This window comes from Homalodisca vitripennis, chromosome 3 (assembly GCF_021130785.1).
Source record: "Homalodisca vitripennis isolate AUS2020 chromosome 3, UT_GWSS_2.1, whole genome shotgun sequence".
Classification (NCBI taxonomy): Eukaryota; Metazoa; Arthropoda; class Insecta; order Hemiptera; family Cicadellidae; genus Homalodisca; species Homalodisca vitripennis.
This window is the reverse complement of record NC_060209.1, coordinates 173,024,371-173,043,868: the sequence shown is the minus strand read 5'-3', so window position 1 is coordinate 173,043,868 and position 19,498 is coordinate 173,024,371. Positions and strand designations below refer to the sequence as shown.

The 19,498-nt window shown below is 38.1% G+C and overlaps 2 protein-coding genes across 2 annotated transcripts; one reads left to right on the top strand and one right to left on the bottom strand.

The window, feature by feature from the left end:
* Window positions 1-267: 267 nt before the first annotated feature.
* Window positions 268-1,209, bottom strand: LOC124358476 (piggyBac transposable element-derived protein 4-like). The gene has a single exon (XM_046810769.1). It carries the CDS (start codon window positions 1,207-1,209, stop codon window positions 268-270), a length of 942 nt encoding a protein of 313 aa, XP_046666725.1.
* A 14,783-nt stretch (window positions 1,210-15,992) lies between these two features.
* On the top strand, window positions 15,993-17,252 carry LOC124357801. The gene has a single exon (XM_046809856.1). The coding sequence runs from the start codon at window positions 16,160-16,162 to the stop codon at window positions 16,883-16,885; it is 726 nt and encodes a 241-aa protein (XP_046665812.1). The 5' UTR covers window positions 15,993-16,159; the 3' UTR covers window positions 16,886-17,252.
* Window positions 17,253-19,498: the final 2,246 nt, after the last annotated feature.

Sequence of the window (19,498 nt, the reverse complement as noted above, 5' to 3'; positions counted from 1 at the left end):
TTGGCTGTTTATAGTTGAAATATGATGTCCAGTTGTGTTTATGAAGTCTCTGGAAAGCAATTGATGACGTCGTAAAGTTGAGCGGGAATTCCCGCGCCAAGCACTGAGCGAGCACATACCATGTCGTTATGTCATTTACCACAAAAAGAATGTTAGAAATCAGTGGCCATTAGTGTTTATATTTATACCTATAACTAATTAGGAAAAAAACAAAGTATTTGTTTTATATACATATTTACAAAATCACCCAACATCCTCTTTTGACACTTATTCTTGAAGCTGCGCATGGTACTTGTAGCAACCCAACGCACACAGTGGCGGTTCGCCAGGGCATTGCGCACACATGTACACAGTTTCTTTGCGCCTTCCTTCCTTTAGACACTGACGGCATCTTTTTCCTAGAAGTCGTCCTTTCTTGTAAAGCGCAGTGGTCTTTGAAAGAACGTGCAGCGGGTTGAGTGGAGGCCGCACTGGAGGAGCTTGATGTTTGGGAGGTAACAGAGCATCAATAACCTGTAAGCGAAAATCATACAGTTGCATAGTATTGGTGTCATTTGCAACATTGTACAACTTGTGGGCATTTACCATTATCATTTGTAGAAGATGTATGAAAATCTTCTTGTACCAACGTACAGATTTATGGTCACTGGGGTAGTAGGCGAGCATTTGGTCACTCCTATCTACCCCCTTCATGTTGGCATTGTACTGGACAATAGCCATGGGCTTTTCTCGTTGCACATTACGTCGATTAGATGTTAGCACAATGTTGTTTTCATGTTCAGTAGATAGATATGACACTATCCGCTTGTCCCTCCATTTGGCCATCATGACTCCTTCAGCGTATCTTTGTATTGTCTCCCCCACCTGCAGCTTAGCTGTCTTGACGTCAGCTGGAACATGCTTCCTGTCGAGTCTGAGGGTGCCAGTACAGTATGTTTTATTTGCTAACAACTTGGAGGCAAGAGCAACACTATTATAGTAGTTATCCATATATAACGAATGGCCTACATCAAGTTTCCCTCTCATTAGGTGCATAACCACCTTAGAGGCGTGGCCTTTGCCCCCTAACTCACCTTTACCACCAGAATACACTGCAAACCTAATCACAAGGCCCTGAGGCTCACAAAGGGAGTACAACTTTACGCCATATTTGTGGCGCTTCCCCTTGATATACCGTCGAAAGAGCAAACGCCCTCTCCACAGCACCATACCCTCATCAAGGGAAAGTTCCCTGCATGGATAATATAAATCGTCCATTTTTTGATTGAAATAGCTAACCAACATGCTAATTTTTTTTCAATCTGTCATCTTTGCCCTCTCCTTCTACATTTCTTGAAAAATGCAGACATCTAAGAATGAGCAAAAATCTATCTCTGCTCATTTGATCTCTGAAACATTTAATATCAAATAATCTGGATGTCTTCCAGTGGTCCTGGTAACGGTTCAGTCTGATGGTTCCCATATGCAGTAGTAAACCTATAAATACCTTTAATTCTGGAACATTCAAATCTTGCCATTTGTTTATTCTTGAGTGTTCTCCAAGATTTGGCTTACCATACACTTCAAATGCATATATGTTCGATTCTCAAACAATATTCTCTAGGAAAATATCATCAAGTACCAGAGTAAACCAATCTATTGGCTTGTTGTTACCAGGTACTGGTACTTTGAACCTATTTTCTGCTGTAAATGGTATACGGCGAAGTCCTTGTGTAAAGGGAGACCACGAAGGGTTGAGATGGTCATTATCTTCATCCACATTGTCACTTTCATCTCCACTCAGGTCATAGTCGCTGTCCTCACTTATGTCTGCTTCACTGTCACTAGAGTTAGCAGTGTCATTATTTTGTCTAGAGGTCGAAGCAGCCATTATTCAAATTTAAAACCCTAACACAATAAATAAAATGTATTATTAACTAAGAACAACACCCCAAACTAAGTAAATTACGATGCACACGATCAAAACTAAACGAAAGGCGCTACTCGGAAACTGAAACTGCACAAAAGTAAGGTTATAGCCGATACACAGTGCTGCGGCCGCGAAACAAACTCCAAGCAATGCTAACTACAGACTGAGTTGTATACAATCAAGGGTGCAAAAGCGCGGGAACTCCGCGCGCCGCACTCAATTAAACGAATTATTCAGCAGCTCCCAGCCAAAAAATCAAACGATTTAAATCTTATGTCAACATGGCTCATTAAAAGTGTCTTCAAGCACTTAGTGAGACCATTAACCCAACTGATAAATTCTTCATTCCAAAGTGGAGTTTTCCCCTCCCTCCTGAAAGTCGCTAAAGTTGTCCCAATATTTAAGAAAGACGATCCGCTGTCTATCAATAATTGTAGGCCTGTCTCAATTTTGCCAGTATTGAGCAAAATATTTAAAAAACTTTTTCTCATATGAATGCTTTTTTTTGGACAAATACGTACAATCAGCTCTCTGATGAACAATTTGGGTTCAGAAAGGGCAAATCGACAACTGACGCAGTTGTTAGTCTTGTTGATATGATTGTGGAGGGGATAGAAAATCGGAAACACACAATGAGTGTGTTTCTTGACCTGTCCAAAGCATTCGACTGCGTTGACCATAACACACTGCTAGACAAACTGGAGTCTCATGGCATTCGAGGCGTGCCCCTTGAATGGCTTAGCTCATTCCTAAGCCACAGATCCCAAGTTGTCCAAATTTCAAATCAACTGTCCAGGCCAATAAAACTGAAATATGGTGTCCCACAGGGATCCATACTCAGTCCTGTGCTTTTCCTGCTTTATGTCAACGACATAGGATCATCACTTCGGCATGGAAAACTAGTGCAGTATGCTGATGATACGACTCTCTGTTTCAGTGGGAAATCCAGTGAAGTTTTGGAACAACAGGCTTTTGTTGACATCAACAACTGTGTCCAACACTTCAACAGCCTCAATCTCACAGCAAACTCATCAAAATCAAATATTTTGAATTTTTCTTTGCGTGTGGTGGAAAACCTTAGTGAACCCGCAGTTTTCTTGGGGGACTCCACACTGGACGAAGTCTGCTCTTCAAAATTCCTGGGAATACACCTTGATAGAGAGTTGACCTGGAATGATCATATTGACCAAGTTTGTGCCAAAATTTCCTCAGGAATTTTCATTCTGAGGTCTTTAGCAAAATACTGCCCGAGTCAGGTACTGATAACGGCGTATTACGGCTTAATTTATCCCCATCTGTCCTACGGTCTGGTTCTGTGGGGAGCGTGTGCAAACACTCTCTTCCAGAGAGTTTTCAGACTTCAAAAAAAAATCGATTCGAATCATCGCAAAAATCAATTAAAGAGAATCGTGCAGGCCGGTTTTCAAGAAATTGCAGCTGTTCACGTTGCCGTGTCTCTACATTTTAGAAACAACCATGTTTTGTATGTACAAATGTGCCTTAACCAGAGGCCGGGACATACACATGTATGAGACACGAGGCAGAGAAAACTACCGTACGGGAAGACACAGAACGGTAGTTTGTGAACGCTTGCCTTCGCAAGCAGGTGTTAATTTCCTCAACAGACTGCCCAACTCTATAAAAACTACCCCAACGCCCAAGGCGTTCAAAGCTCGTCTCAAACGCCTTTTGGTGTCGCATGCATTTTATAATGCAGATGAGTTTTTTGAATTCGACTGGGAGACCACACAATTGGAATGACTGACTCCAATGTTTGAAGTGGGTTTCATTGGCCAGGAATGAAAGATGCGTGATTGTAAAACTGTATGTTTGAATGAGGTAATGTGGTATGAATGTTTAAAATTTTAGAATATACTCGTACAATATTGACGTTTGCTATGCAACTCATACATGTTGTCCTTGCAATAAAAGAATTTGATTTGATTTGATTTGGTATTCTCTGTGATGACGAGACGGCAACTCAAAGACTGTTGTGTTTTCTGAATGCAACGTCGCTTATGAATAAAATAAAGTATTATGTTAAACTTATTTATTCCGATTATTGATTGTTGTTTATATTTATAAATTTTAATATTTATTTGTATTTATCTTTATCATGACAGCTGCCAAATTAGCCCCTTTACAGCTTTCTTGGTGGCAGTAAAATTTGTTAAGTTTGCACAGTTTATTTAATTAATGTTATGTACCTTGTCCTTATTTATGTTCAATTTATATTTTTAGTATTTATATAGGTTAAGACCTCTCTACAGTCTTTCCCTTGTTACATTTATTGTTATCTAGTTTTAAGTATAAATTATTTACTCACCTACTTGTCGTGATTCCTATTTCTTTTGTTATATCGTGTACAATGTAATCTTTATTTACCTAATTGACACCACCAAATACGAGAAGGTGTCAATTCTTTCTTGAGAGCGATGATAACCGCAACGTTTTTTGCCCCTTATAAAAAAAAATAAAATAAAAAAAGGGGTACACAACAATCGATTGCTTCGATGCTATAGGTGCCTAACAATCGATAGTATCGATTGACAATCGAGACTTGCTAGAGCTACATAAAAATAAAATATACGAAATAATTGTAGAAATAAGATGTTAGAATACAAAACAAAACAATAATTAAAACAGTATGCATTTATTTTAATAATTATTCTTACATAATATGAATTAAATTAAAGATTACATTTAGAAGTAGATAATTGCCTGAAACATAATTCATTCAGTTATTTAGTATATTATTCTGAAAAAAGTTAGTATATACACTGGAACTTATTTTTGTAAAATCCACATATTTGTATTTAGAAAGATTTGTTTATCGGCTTTTAGTGGATTGAGCCTGCTTCTATTCTCACTTATTATCTGGCCCGCCTCGGAAAAGATCCTTTCCGAAGACACGGATGTAGCCGGGACACAGATATTTTTTTGCCAATGACTTTAAGGGGGGTAGTACACCTTTCCGCTTGCATTTACAAATTTATTTCTTGTGCAACTACTGATATACCTACACATATGAAATTTTGTGGGTAAGTTAGATATATATATCAGTTTATTTTAAAATTATTTTTAATAAAATATTTTTTTCTATTACTGAGTTATAAATTTTTTTGTTTTTTTTACGTAGCTTACTTATTTACATAATTGTAACGCTCAAATTAAAGTTTCACACATAAATTTGGTATCATTCTGTTTGTTAGACCTAGGGCTATGGCATGAACTAAGGATATTGGTCTAATGTTAAAATAAATAATAAAAAAATATAAAAAATACAAAATAAACATAATTTATTAAAAAAAAACATTTATTTACCTTAATAAATTGAGTTATATTGATTCATTTCTGGTAATCCTAGTTCATGCTATAGCTAATGATGTTATAAACATCCCCTGAAAATTTGGTAAGGATATCTTGAATACTTTTTGAGAAATCATGTAAATAGTAGGCAAAAAAGTAACTTTCGGAAAACCACCGTTAAAGTTAAACTATTAAAAATGATGTTTTATCTTACATTAAAAAGACCCTGATACATATGTTACACCTTCTACTTCTTAAAATCTCCATTGCTGGTCTAGTCTCAATCTCCTTCTGGCTCTTCTGGCTTCCAAACTTTGATTTTCAACTTTCTTTAGCAATGCGCGCACACGGGTCTCATCAAAATTTCTCAACAATTCTTCACAGAAAGTCCCCGGAGTCATGGATAAATGAGTAAGAACCTTTAACCTACCTAAATGCCCTTCATTATAAATCAAAGATGCTTAATGTGCTGCAATATTTAAAACTGTTCTTCCAGCAAAACCTTTTTTAGGGCAGATGTTCCAAAGCACATTGTTGTATGACTCGTTAGCGTTTTGGGTTTTCCTTTTAAACATCTTCTTAAAAGTTGGTTTAATATTGGTTTAATGGAATCCATTATAGGGTATGGTATTGTGTTTTTATGTTTAAAAGTTGTTATTGAGTCATTATTATATAGCCTGCTGGTACTTACACCAAGATTCTGGGTCAGTCGGATAAAAATGGTGAAGTGGTTTCTCATCCGAACTGGCCTTGTGGTTCCATACTGCCCAAGCAGCCTTTCTCATTGATACAAAATCATTGGGATTGGCTCTAATAGCATTACCAAAGTACACACCTAGTTGGTCAATCACAGAGTCTGTCAATCTATTTTCGATTACTTGACACTGAAAACGTAAATGTTGACACTAATCTTCACTCAAGTAATGTAAACAAACGATACATTGAACCAAAGCCATAGGCCTGTAAAATAGAAATAAGAAAACAAATCACAGATTTTAAAGCAAAACACTACCTACTATCAATGAATACTGTATGAAAACAAAATCTAAAAACAAGAGGAGTGTACAAGATTTGGATTTTGTACAAAAAGCTTCATGTATTGATTTCGTTTTTTTGTCACAATTCAGCTAAAAATCAAGCTATCGTCATAATTTTTTTACTGTATTGATCAGAACAAACTAGTAAACAATTATAATGAAAAAAATAAATAATGCAATTTTTGACATTTAACGGTGTACTACCCCCCTTAAACTGGCATGTTGGGAGTCTCTCCAATAATGTAGCACGTTTGTTTTTTCCTTGTGTGGTAGAACCAATTCCTAAAACAAAGGTGCAGCTAAGTAGCACATATGCAGACAAATATTGTATGTTACAAAATTGTATGCACATTCATATTGCTGCCAACCCTAATTTATCATTAATATGATATCAAACGCCTGTATATCTCTTTGTCTAAACCTATACTGATAGTAAAATTATTGGTTTGTCATCACCACAGAAATATAAGTACATATAATTGCATATGTTAAGGAACATTTCCAAAGTTAAGGAAATTTTAGCATTGCTAAACTTGTATATTAATTGTTAATCTTAAATGGTTTAAATTAATAAAGAATACAGGTTTTCTTACCTGAAGGTACTGTCGAACAGTAATAATACTGTCAGTGGTGTTAGTTCTCTGAAGTTTAACAGCTTCTTTTCTTTCTTCGAGAATAGAAAAAAGGGTGTGCTTGGCCTTGCTGCTATTCTTCTCTGGTGGCGCCTCAGAACATGTAGAAGACTGTGATTTTCCACTGTTGTTGGTTTCCTCTGCCTTTTTGAGATGGTAAGCGAGAGCATTTTCTAACGCTTTTTGGGCGGATTCTGCATTTTCTGGTTTCAGGAATGGCGTTTTCTTCCAGTGGGGGTCTAATATTGTAGCAAGTTGAGTGATCGTTCTACTTTCATAAGGTACAAGGCGATTGTTAATTCCTTCTACAATCATTGCATGTACAAGTTTCCCAGTTTCTGTTTTAATTTGTTTACCAGTCTCGTTCACATTGTACTGTAGGCAATAAACAACTGGTATTAACAGTGATGAGGTAGCGTAGTTCTCCCCTGATATGGTTTCCGTTGCCTCTTCAAATGTAGCAAGTAATTGCACTATATCATTTAAAATTAAAACTTCTTCGGCTGCAAAGTACGTTATTTTACTTTTCTCCAGCTTTGATATTGCTACGATCAGTGGTTCGCCTATGTCCAAAATGCGTTTAATCATCTGGAATGTGGAATTCCAACGGGTAGGTACCTCTTTTATAAATTTAAGTTGAGGTTTTGAAACACATTTTTGCTCTTTTTTAAGTGTTTCAAAGGCAACACTGCTTGATTTGAATGTCGTAACTATTTCTTTTGCCTTTGAAATTATAGGCTTAACAGCAGTGATATTGAGCGAATCAGTAATAACCAATTGCAACGTGTGTGCAAAGCAGCCAAGATGTTTTACATTCAATAAATTTCCAGCCTTAATCATGTTAGCTGCATTATTTGTTACTAAACACACCAACTTACCAGTAAGATTGAATTCGTTTAATATTGAGAGAATTTCTGTGCAAACATTTTCGAAAGTATGCTTCTCTGTAACTTGTTTGGTCATAAGTACAGCACTTTTAAATTCCCAGTCTAAAATAAAATGAATGTTAAAGTCAGATAGCTATCTCCGGTGATAGATGTCCACATATCAGACGTACATGAGACATAACCTACATCATCCAAAATACTCATGAGTTTATTTTTGGCTTTAGAATACAGTTCTGGAAGCATCTCATTTGAAATTGTTCGTCTTTCCGGCACAGTGTATCTAGGATCTAAAGTTTTTACCAAATGGACATATCCAGGCTTCTGCACTACACTAAAAGGTTCAAGATCAGTTGTTATAAATTTAATTAAAGCTGAATCTATTTCTTCTTTCCTAACACTTCCATGAGCGTAAGGTTCACACTTATTTATGGTTCGTCCAATATCAGTAAATTTAATTTGTTTAGCTTTACTAGGTTCAGCATAACGATCCGCACCCTTAGAACTACTATCATTTTTTGTATTAACATATCTATCTTTATGGCGTCGTAATAAATGATCCCGCAAGTTGCTGGTGTTTGACTTGTTACTTATTACATTCTTACAAATCTTACAGGTAGACGAATTTGAGTCATTACGCACAAAATACTCCCACACATCAGACTTGGACTTTGCCATGTTCACTAGTTTACTAACTATATCACCTTTAAACACACTAACATAAACACAGATAATATCTAGTGAGTACTAACTGCCTGGTGAAACAAAACAACGTTGGCGGTAAACTGTAAAGTCCATCCAGTCCAGACGTACCCATCACACTGTTTGCAGACGGTTCACGTTTACGAACCGCTCTCGAGCTTTTCAGTAACCACTGTCACTACTGCACATGCATATAATTACAGTAGAGTCCCGGTAATCCGAGGTGAATGGGACCAGAATGTACCTCGAATTGTGAAGAACTCGAATTATACGGAACACTTTAAGAAAAATTGGGTTATAATTAGAACTGAAGGCAAACAAAAGAAATATGATTTTATTACAAATACCAGCATTAAGAAATTACTTACAGAGGTCCAAAGATGCAATGTTTACTTAAAAAACTGTCTAGAGTTTTTTGTTTCACAACACTGCAGCGTTTGCGGGCAGCCATGTCTCTCCACCGCCGAAGCAATAACGTGTCTGCCGCTGTCGCCTCTGCTTGCTGCTCTACGTAGCGCAGGGCCGCATCCAGTGCCGCGTAGCCGTCGCTGTGAGTCATTGCCGGGTCTGTCTCCTGCACACTTTCTTCTTCCTCACTCCCATCATCTGTCATGTCTGTGACCATCTCAACTATGGTGTCGTCTGTTGTCTCTAACTGTTCGTCCCTACTCATCCACTCTCCAATATCAGTTTGATTTGTCCCATTGCAACCAGGAAGTCTGTTTATTAAATTTATTAACGGTAGATCGTCATCTTCATCATCATTTTCAATTTTACACACTCCGATTTTCTTCCATGATTTCTGGATTGTTTCTGGTTTAATTTCGCTCCAAGCTTCAGCGATCCAATAAATCACATCCTTGATTGTGACTTTTTTCAGGAAATCTTTTATGGTTGCCTCTCCTTCAATTGTTTGAAACATTGATTGCAACAAACGGCGTCTGTACTTTTTTTCAAAGTTTCAAGTACGCCTTGGTCCATAGGCTGAATGAGGCTGGTCACGTTCGGTGGCAAAAACATTGTGCGTATGCCATCGCATTGCAGTTCCCCCCATCTGGGTGTGATCCTGCGTTATTAAAGGCCATTTTACACCGCATGTAGCGTGCGTGGCTGGATGTACGCGATGCCGGCTATGCTAGCGATGCGCCATTTCACACCGCCGCGAGGGTTGCGATGCTATGCTGGTAGCTACGTTTACGTCAGTATTCAGGAAGATGTCTGCTCCGACAGTCTCATGGTGCGAGTCTGGGTTTTCTTGCGGATTACCCTGGTTCGATGACAGCAGCAGCAGTAGTGATGATGATGAGTTGATTTTGTTATATAGTGTATCATCGAGAAACGAGTGGGTACATCGCATCAATAGAAAAAGAAAGAGTTTTGGTGAATATCACCACTTGATGAGTGATCTTGAGGCTGATGATGAAAAATTTAGGACTTATTTTAGGTTAAGTCGTGAACAGTTCGACGAAGTCCTGGCAATGGTTGTTGGTGACATAAGGAAAAATAACCGTCCTGGGTATGACGTTAAACTGCCTCTTCCCACCTAACCATTCCCTAATTCCTACCAAATCCCCCTCCAGGGTCTATAAGTACCCGTCCTCTGACCGTTCCAGTGCATGGCTCGCTGGGAGTGCTTAAGCCGGCACTAGATGCCCTATCTGGTGTCGGTGAGAGCTGATGTGAGCTTGTCTCTGCCGAGGCGTAGGTCATGTACTGGTTCAGAAGCCAGCCACTTCGGTCCTTGGTCAGGAAGTGTTCAGTAGGCAGGGGTGTCGGAGCCCCTGTTGCCACGTGCGAGTCCAAGTTGTGCGCGTATTCCCGACTGTGTAATCGATGGAAACCGGGCCTCGGGGAACTGAGGTAGGGTTGTCCCCCAAGCTACGGTTTGTGGGACACCCGAGGGCATGCCCGCTCCCGGTGAATCGGCCCGCACTACTAAACACGATGCGCTGGTGACCTTATATATGGATACTCAAACCACCCCACCCTTAGGGCAAGAATTCGGAGTAAGAGATAACGATCCAGAGAAAAAGAGACAGTTGTCGGATTCTGAAAATGAATCATACATAAAACAAAGGAAAGTGGAAGAAAAAGTAAACGCAGAAAATATGAACGTTCCAACTCCACTATACCTAATCGTTAGCCATAAGGATGAGGGCAAAACTCTAACGAAGGTTAGTCCTTTCTTAATAAACAAAGCTTTAGTTTCCTCAGGCGGTCAGCCTAAATCTGTAAGCAAACTGAGAAATGGAACTATCTTGGTGGAGGCTGCAAACTACATCCAAGCCAGGAAGTTCCTTCAGATGACAAGCTTTTTTGATCAGGTGGAAGTCGTCGTTCAACCGCACTCCTCACTGAACACCTCCAAGGGGATCGTCTTCTGCCGTGACCTGATGGAGTGTAGTGAGGAAGAACTCAAGGACGAGCTGCAATGCGAAATGGTAACCGATGTGGTCAGGATGCTTCGGACGGAGAATGGGAAAAAGGTTCCTCCTCCTGGTCTAATTCTGACCTTTGCTTTTCCCCAACCTCCAAAAACTATTAAGGCTGGGTACTTGTCCCTGACTGTACGGCCATACTTTAAAAATCCGCAGCGGTGTTTCCGTTGTCAGAGATTCGGGCACTCTACTAAGACGTGCTCGGGCCCTGAGACTTGTTCCCGTTGCGGCGATGAAGGCCACCAAGAGGAAGGTTGCAAGAACGACGTCAGATGCGTGAACTGTAAGGGCAAACACGCGGCCACTTCGAAGGAGTGTAGAGTTTACTTAGAGGAAAAGGAAGTATTGAAGATCGTTACTCTTAACAAACTCTCCTTTAACGAAGCCCGCAAAGAGTACAGGAGAAGAATCGCTCCAACCCCTAAAAAGGGAGTCTCATACTCCGAAGCTGCTTCAGCCCCAGTCCAATCCGCACAGTGCCCGTCATGTACCGCCTTGGAGGGTATGGTGCTCAATTTAACAGAGCAGGTTGCTGCTTTGGTTAAGCAGCTTGCAGCCGGTACCGGACAACATCCGTTGGCATCCACCAGTAATCCTTCCCAAGCAGTCCACACGCCCCATACAAAGTCCAGCACACAGATTCAAGCTCGCTCAACAGTTACCCCTACTTTCAGAGATAGGGTGCAACAAAATACGAAACCTGGGCTGTAGCACCATCTAAATTTTGGAATCCATCTTGGTCACTGGAACAAAACAAATAATTCTTAACATATTTAAATTTAATAAATATCCAAGTTGCAGGAATAAAGATTTTGAATAAGGTTTTGTTACATTATTTTTGGTTACGTTAGATTAGATTATTAATTAGGCCTACATTTAAAGGTGCATATGGTAGTTAGAACTGTATTGACTTATCTATTCTGCCTTACTGTAGATAGAACTATCTTTTTTTGGCTTTAAAATGGAATAAACAGCTGATTTATCAATTCTAATCAAAGAAAAACATTCTCTAGAGCACATAGAACCATATTGCATCAATAAGTCAATTTTGAAAAAAATGTTAGTTAGAACCTTATTGATCCTACCCCGCGATATATTTTAGAATTAATCAGGAATGTTTTGACGAGTTGCTGAGTTTGATTGCTGACATTGAAAAGGTAAGTACCCACTACGAAGCGATTAGTGCCGAAGAACGGCTAGCAATTACTTTAAGGGGGGTCGGGAGCTCCATTTAAGCCCATGTTAAATTCTCAAACTTTAAGGAACATTTACTAAAAAACTATAAATGATAGCACTTAGAACTTTTTTTTCTTGATAAAGCACAACAATATACATATTGTAACACGATATTTTTGTAAAAAAATATTTTTTTGGATTTTTGGCAATTTAAAAAAAAATACTCTAAAAATTACCAGTAATTTTTATAAATTAGTCGCAATAAAAAATTTTCTGATTGAAATTTTTTTAAATCCACGTGTTAAAATGTGTAGAATAATGCCCTCTCCAAGATAAAAAAGAAATTATTGATCTATCATTTATAGTTTAGGAGATAATGTTCCTTATTTACCGAAAAAATTCATTTTCGGAAAAAGCCATTTATTTGGAACATCCATTAGCTTAGTAACTAAACTTGCTTTATAAATGCATTCCTGCACCATATGAGGGATTGTCTGCTTCCTCTGCTTCATAGTCGTCTTCTAGCCTGTTTTTTGCCAGTGTAGTCTCTCTTCGACACTTTTTTTTCTATTTCATCAACGGCTTTATTCGCTTTTTTGATGCGTAGCATGTCCATGTCTTGAAGGACATACACACAGTTTACCCCAGGTACAATCCCTAATTTAGCAAACACTTCGCATCTGACTGTATTGCCTTTGTTGAAGACAGCAATAGCATCATATAACCCTAATTCTAGAGTTGATAGCATGACAACAATTCGCTTGGGAATACAAGCCCAAATCATGTTATTGAGCGATTCACTTTGGTTCTGTTCAAGCAGGCTTTGAAGAATTTGCAAATTTACAATGTCATTAGTGCCACAGTTACCTTAGTACTTATCGTAATCTGCAAGACAAGAACTAATTTTCTTACTAGACAAACTCTCCTATTGAGGCTCTGGAGGAATTGGGCTTGGTGCACTAGTCCTAGGTTCTGGGCTTTGTGTACTAGGCCTAGATTCTAGGCTTCTCACACAGTCACTATCTACAAACACCACTTTAGGCTTCCCTACTTGCTCACGTTTTTTAAAGACTTTGTTACAAAGTCTAGGCTTTGCAATACCTTTGAAATAAAACTTCTAACACACAGAAAACACCAGGAACTTCAGAAAATAAACTGTGACATTTGAAATGTTATTCTTGGTTATAAACAGAAGAAAACAATAACAAACAAGGTAATGAAAGAAAAAACAGGTGACAAACAACTGTACCAATAGCAAAAAACTTAATAGTAATACAGTTCTATTTTGCATAAAGAGTTATAGTACAATATAAAATACTGTCTCCTCAATGCTGAAACTCTCACCAAAAATTTGAAGTACAGCCTTTAGAAAAAAAATTTTTATTCAAGAATTACTTGACCGATTTTCATGAAATTGGTCTTGAATTAACCGCTATGAAAAGCAGAATAATATTCAATAAAAACACAAAAAAAAGTAATTTATGACCCATTTGACCTCCCGACCCCCCTTAAGGCAAGACTTTAAACTTTAAGGTAAAGTTCACATAATTTTCTGATTGTTTTGTTAAATCTCATACCTTTAAATTTTTGAAAACTCGTAAATTCTCTGTACAGTATTTTTAATTTTTATTTTATACATCTTGTGGTTTTGTAATAGTTACTTTTTTGTTATTATTGTTACTTGACCTGAAGGTACTAGCATCGGTGGTGTAAGATCTTGTCCAATAAAATCACAATTCCAAGAGAAGCACAAAAATAAATACCGTTTTGTTACTTTAAAGTTTTAAATGAAATATTATTATATTTGGTTTTTAAAAACAGGGGTTTAAAAAAAAGAAAGGCTAAAAACAGTTTTTAACTTCTTTTAAATTTATTTATTACAGATAAATAAGATCATTATGTCATTACAGTATCAATATTTTATTTAATTAGGAACATAAATGTAACTCTTCATTCAGAAAAAACAACACAGACATTGTACAGTCCTAATTTATTCAAGTTTTAAATTTTGAAGTAGGAGTACAGCATGTTGCCTACAAATTTGCAAACCTGTCATACAACCTTGATCTTTGGTCTTCTAAGGCCTACCACACACGGGTCGACCGGTTTGCGACTATAGTTTCAAATCGGTTGCAGACGCAACTGTTTGTTGACCTTGGACGTGTGCTGGAGTGGGGATCAACACACGGGCTGACTAAACTGCAACCAGTTTGAAATCAGTTGCCGACTGGTCGCATGCGACCGTATTTTCTTGTCACCAAACAGTTGCGTTGCATAGTTTCACGTGTTTGTGAGTGCAAGATGGGTGATCAAGAGTTGAATTTAAAACTTGTAGCAGAGGTCGAAAAGTACGAAGTGTTGTATAATTACAAATTACCAGGATATTCTAGAAAGGATATAACTGACAAGGCTTGGCACGAGATTGGAGTAGCAATGAACATGACAGGTAATTGATAGCAGATATGTGCAGGGTGTCCCGTTGTGAAGTAGTGCCAGCCAAACGATATGGTTTTTCAGTCAAAATAAGCAAAAATGTTTAGTGTTGATATCTCAAGACCTATCGTTATCATCTATAATTTGACAGTTTAAACGGTTTAAAAATTAGAATTTTTTCATGACCACCATACTTTATCTGTACTATAGTATATGTGAGAAACTAAAATTCATGCGGTTGATAATACAGTCTTGAGAAAATAAAAAATATTTTTACCGTTTCATAATGGCGGTAATGTAAAATATTTTACCTATTTAAAATATCATGGATTTTGGCCCTTTATTTATGGGACATTCTGTATTATAATTTTAAATGAAAAGAAATTAATAACAAGTCAGTTACAAAATATAGTTATAATTTAATGTACAAAGTTTTATTGAAGTATGTTTTTACAGTTTACTTGAGTCCTTATAGGCTTGCAAAACCGACATCTTGCAATCAATGATGTTTCACTTGGAAGAATGATTTATTCTATAGCTTTTTCCCACTGCCAGGGCAGAAATGCTTGAGGAGAAATGAAGTAACTTGCCAAATATTGTCTCACAGTAACTGCCGAAGAGCGTTCAGTGATTGGATGCTGTCTTGGGCATGGTCCTTCAGCTATTTCCACTGTAGCCGGCGTATAGTCGATACCTTCTCTTTTACGTACGTAATTGTGTAGGATACAAGCGGCTTTTACGATGTCGATTACTGTTTCTGCATTGCGACATCTTATGGGACCATTTAACACTGCAAACTTTTCAGTAGCCATACCAAACGTGCATTCAATAGATTTTATTCCTCGGCTTAATCTGTAGTTAAATATTCTTTTTACATCATTGAGTGATTTTCCATTGTATGGTCTCATTACATTGCGTGCTAGTGGAAACGCTTCATCTGCCAAGAAGTAGTAAGGGAATGGTCTTTGTATGTCGTCGTATCGCAATGGGGTGGGTGGCGGAGTTTGAAAAGCACCATGGTTGAGCCAGTATCGCATGGCACTGACCTTGTAAACACCTCCATCGCTATTTCGTCCAGCATATCCTGGTTCTATCATAGTGAAAGCACCATCAGCATCACAGCATCCGAGTAAAATTATTGAATTGAAACTTTTATAGTTAAAATTTTCTGAACCAGTATTTGGATATTTCTCAATGCGGATATGCTTTCCGTCTAACGCCCCAAGGCAATTTGGTAAGTTCCACAATGTCTCAAAACGTTCGGCAATTACTTTCCATTGGTCACCTATTGGTACCGGCATGTAAGTTGCTTGCAGTGCATTCCAAATGATTTTCGTGGTTTCTTTAATAATGACTCCAACTGTACTCTCGCCTCTTGCAAAATATAAAGAGAGAGCGACAAATGAACATCCTGTAGCCAAATACCTGTAACAAACGCTTGAATGTAACAAGCATAATTACTAACGGGTTTTCATAAATTATATATAAATACTTAGTGTACTTATCACACGTACAATATTGTGCATTTCTACTTTATACTACAACTTACATCGGCCAACCGATTCAAGTTTTGCTATCCCTTTTTTTCTTTTCAGCTGCGGAATGCAAAGACAAGTGGCGTAATCTCCGGACAGTATTCATGCGAAAAATCAAACCTTCACCTTCGGGATCTGGCGCTAAGAAGAAGGCCTACTACCTGGCAGAGGCCATGCAGTTTTGTTTGCCGTTTGTAAGAACATCAGCTCCTCCTTCTACAGGAAATTTACCAGAGGTTCCTAACTGTAGCGACGTAAATACCGACGAAACTTTATTGGAATCACAAATATTGGATGATATTCCAGATGATCCTTCAATTGAATCACCGCAATCGCCGTCAATAGTACAGGATAATACTTCCCGGTCATCCCCAATCATACCAATACAACCTCATACCAGCTCACAGCCATCGTCCATTCCGAATGAAGGTAAAAAACGCCTAACGCAGAAGAAAAAAGCCGTTGTCGAAGCAGATCAATGTTTTGCTGCATATTTTAAGGCAAAAACAGCACGACTTGAAAATAGTACTACCGCAAACGATAGTAACAAGAAAGAAGCTTTGAAAATGTTCCTTCTTAGCTTGATACCAGAGTTGGAAGAACTCAGTGATTCACAAATCAAACAATTTAAACGCAAAGTTTTTACTCTTATTGATGAAATATCAGGCACATCAGATGTCACACCAGCGTCGCCACATTCCAGCATTTCACTAATCTCTCACCAGTCAGGCAGCAATATTAGTGCGCCGCCAACATCCGCTGGTAATTACTACACGCAATTTACACAGGACATTGACGCCAACCAGTTCTATGTGCAAAATCTGGAATAATTAATTGATATCTAATTTTGTATTTTAACAATAAATACATACCTTAGAGTTATGAGTATTCTTTCTTCAGCAGTCACACATTCCCTCATATTTGTGTCAACCTTATGTATAAATGGAGCAACCAGCGTCACCAATTCCACATATGACTCTTTGGACATTCTGTAGAAAGCTATAAACTTTCTGTCTGTCTCTTTTAATTGTTCAGCTGCTACGAATAGTCTGCACCTTACATTTTTCTCTATGTATGGGTGACACCAATATTTTCTGCGCATTCTTCGTTGTCTACGACGTAGAAAACATGCAATTATGTCTTCCTCATCCTCACTAGTACTTGACATGATCGATAAAGTTACACTCCGACAAATAACTATTCAATTACTGATAATTTATCAAGTAAAAAATGTGAATGTAAACATTACTATACCACTATACGCATGTTCGCACAGAGATCGCCAACTGATCCACACCCAGTCGCGTCGTGTGTGGAGTCAGGTTTTATTTTGGTTGCAAACTCGTTGCGTTTGAAACTAGTTCTAAACTCTGGTTGCAAACGGGTCGACCCGTGTGTGGTAGGCCTAAGGCCCAGCGCACACACAGCGACTGTTCTGCAACTAGAGTCGGCAACCAGTTGCGTCTGCAACTAGTTTGCAACTGAAACAAAACTTCTGTCCGCACACGTCAACGGGTCAGTTGTGAATCAGTTGCGTCTAATGTGCAATTAGTGGAGTATTTTGTAGGCCTATTACGCTGTGTTTTTTGGCATTTCCTTGACCATTTGTGCTTACCATGTCATCAGACTCAGACGAAGAGGATGTCGTTAACTACTGTCTGCCCAGTGCCTGTTATAACCAGTAAGCATATACTGCTCGCATTAACAACGTTAGTAATTTGTGTTTAATATTTTATTTATCAAATTGTGTTTTGTGAACAATGGTGTGTACTAAGTGCAGCAAGGAATTCTCCAATCCCACGGAGATAGCTAAATGTGTGGAGTGCAAGGCTGAATACCATACTGGGTGTTGCCGCATACGTACTGCCGCAAAACTGAAAGCTCTGGTCACAAGTGGTGCAGGTTGGAAATGTGACGACTGCCACCAGGATTCGACATCCATTGGAAGCAAGTCTGATACAGAAGATTTCTCCATGCTCAACATTCTTAAATCAATACAGAGGCAGATGAAGCAGGACAGTGAACAGTTTAAGCTAAGTTTTACTTCCCTAAATCAGAGCATGAGCAAAGTGGAAAGTTCTCTCGCTGCAGTGGTGGCGAGATTAACTGTCTTAGAGGACGAGAACAATAAGTTTAGAGAAGAGTGCGAGGAACTGAAGATAAAGAACGCTGTCCTCGTCCGTAGAGTGAACGAACTCGAAGATTCTGTAATCGAGCAGGAACAATATTCAAGAGTGGCGAATCTTGAAATACGTGGTGTCCCGCAAACGGAAAAAGAGGACGTGTACGCAGTTTTGGGATCAGTAGCGCAAGCTCTAAAGTTAACATTTGATGAACGTGACATTTCCATCGCTCATCGCCTTCCGGCACCCAGAAATCGCCGCTTCCATCCAGCCATCGTGGTCCAGTTCGCCCGGCGCTCCGTGAGTGGAGAGTGGCTCGCTGCAGCTAAGAAGACACGTTTCCAGACGACGGATCTTCATGAAACCTTCAGCCCAGGACCTGTGTTCGTGAACGAGCACCTAACCCTACACACCAAGGACCTGTTGTGGCGCTGCAAGACTAAGGTGAAGGACGGTTCCTTGGCTTACGCATGGTGTGAGGATGGCAAAGTGTTTTTACGCCACACCGAGAAATCTCGCGCCATCCGAGTCTACCGCAGCGTCGAGGAGATAGATCGTGAGCAGAGCCCAGGACACGGCAAGTAAACACTGGATAAACTATGTGAGTCAATCTACAGTTCGTTTGTGTTACTTTTTACTGTTATACAATTTTAAATTTGATTATTTAACATACAAACAATTTCAATATAACTATTACATAAATATTAATAACTATTTTCGTTCAAGAATTTAAATGTTATTTTTATAACTACACAGATCTATTGTTGTATTATTATTTATGAGTGCCATACTATGTAAGTTTTATAGGAATAATAACATGCGCACGCTTTACTTCACCAAACCATTAACAAACATTTAATGTAGTTGTTTAAAAAATAATTTAAAAATGTTGTAGATTACGTTTGTTAAATTAAATAATTTTAATTTAATTTATTATGAACGACTCTTAGCTAAACAATCATTTCTTAGTTGTTTTCTTTCTTTTGTTCTAACATTATATCATAATTATCTCTTCCATACATTAAAGAAGAGAACGTTTTAGTGATACGTAAGCTATAATTGTAAATCAAATTCTGATTAATTTTAGGTATTGAATCATTGGCATATATAAGTGTTATGTTTTTAAACTAGTATAAAGTTATCAGAAATAACAAACTTTGTTGTTTCTTTAGCATATAGTCGGAGCGACGTTAAATAATAAATTATTTTAATTTAACTTGTACCATTGTTTTACATAACGTTTATACAGTTTTAATTGGCAATGTAAGAATATAATTTATACAAATTCAAATTGTAATCCTTTGGGTAGTTAAATATTCG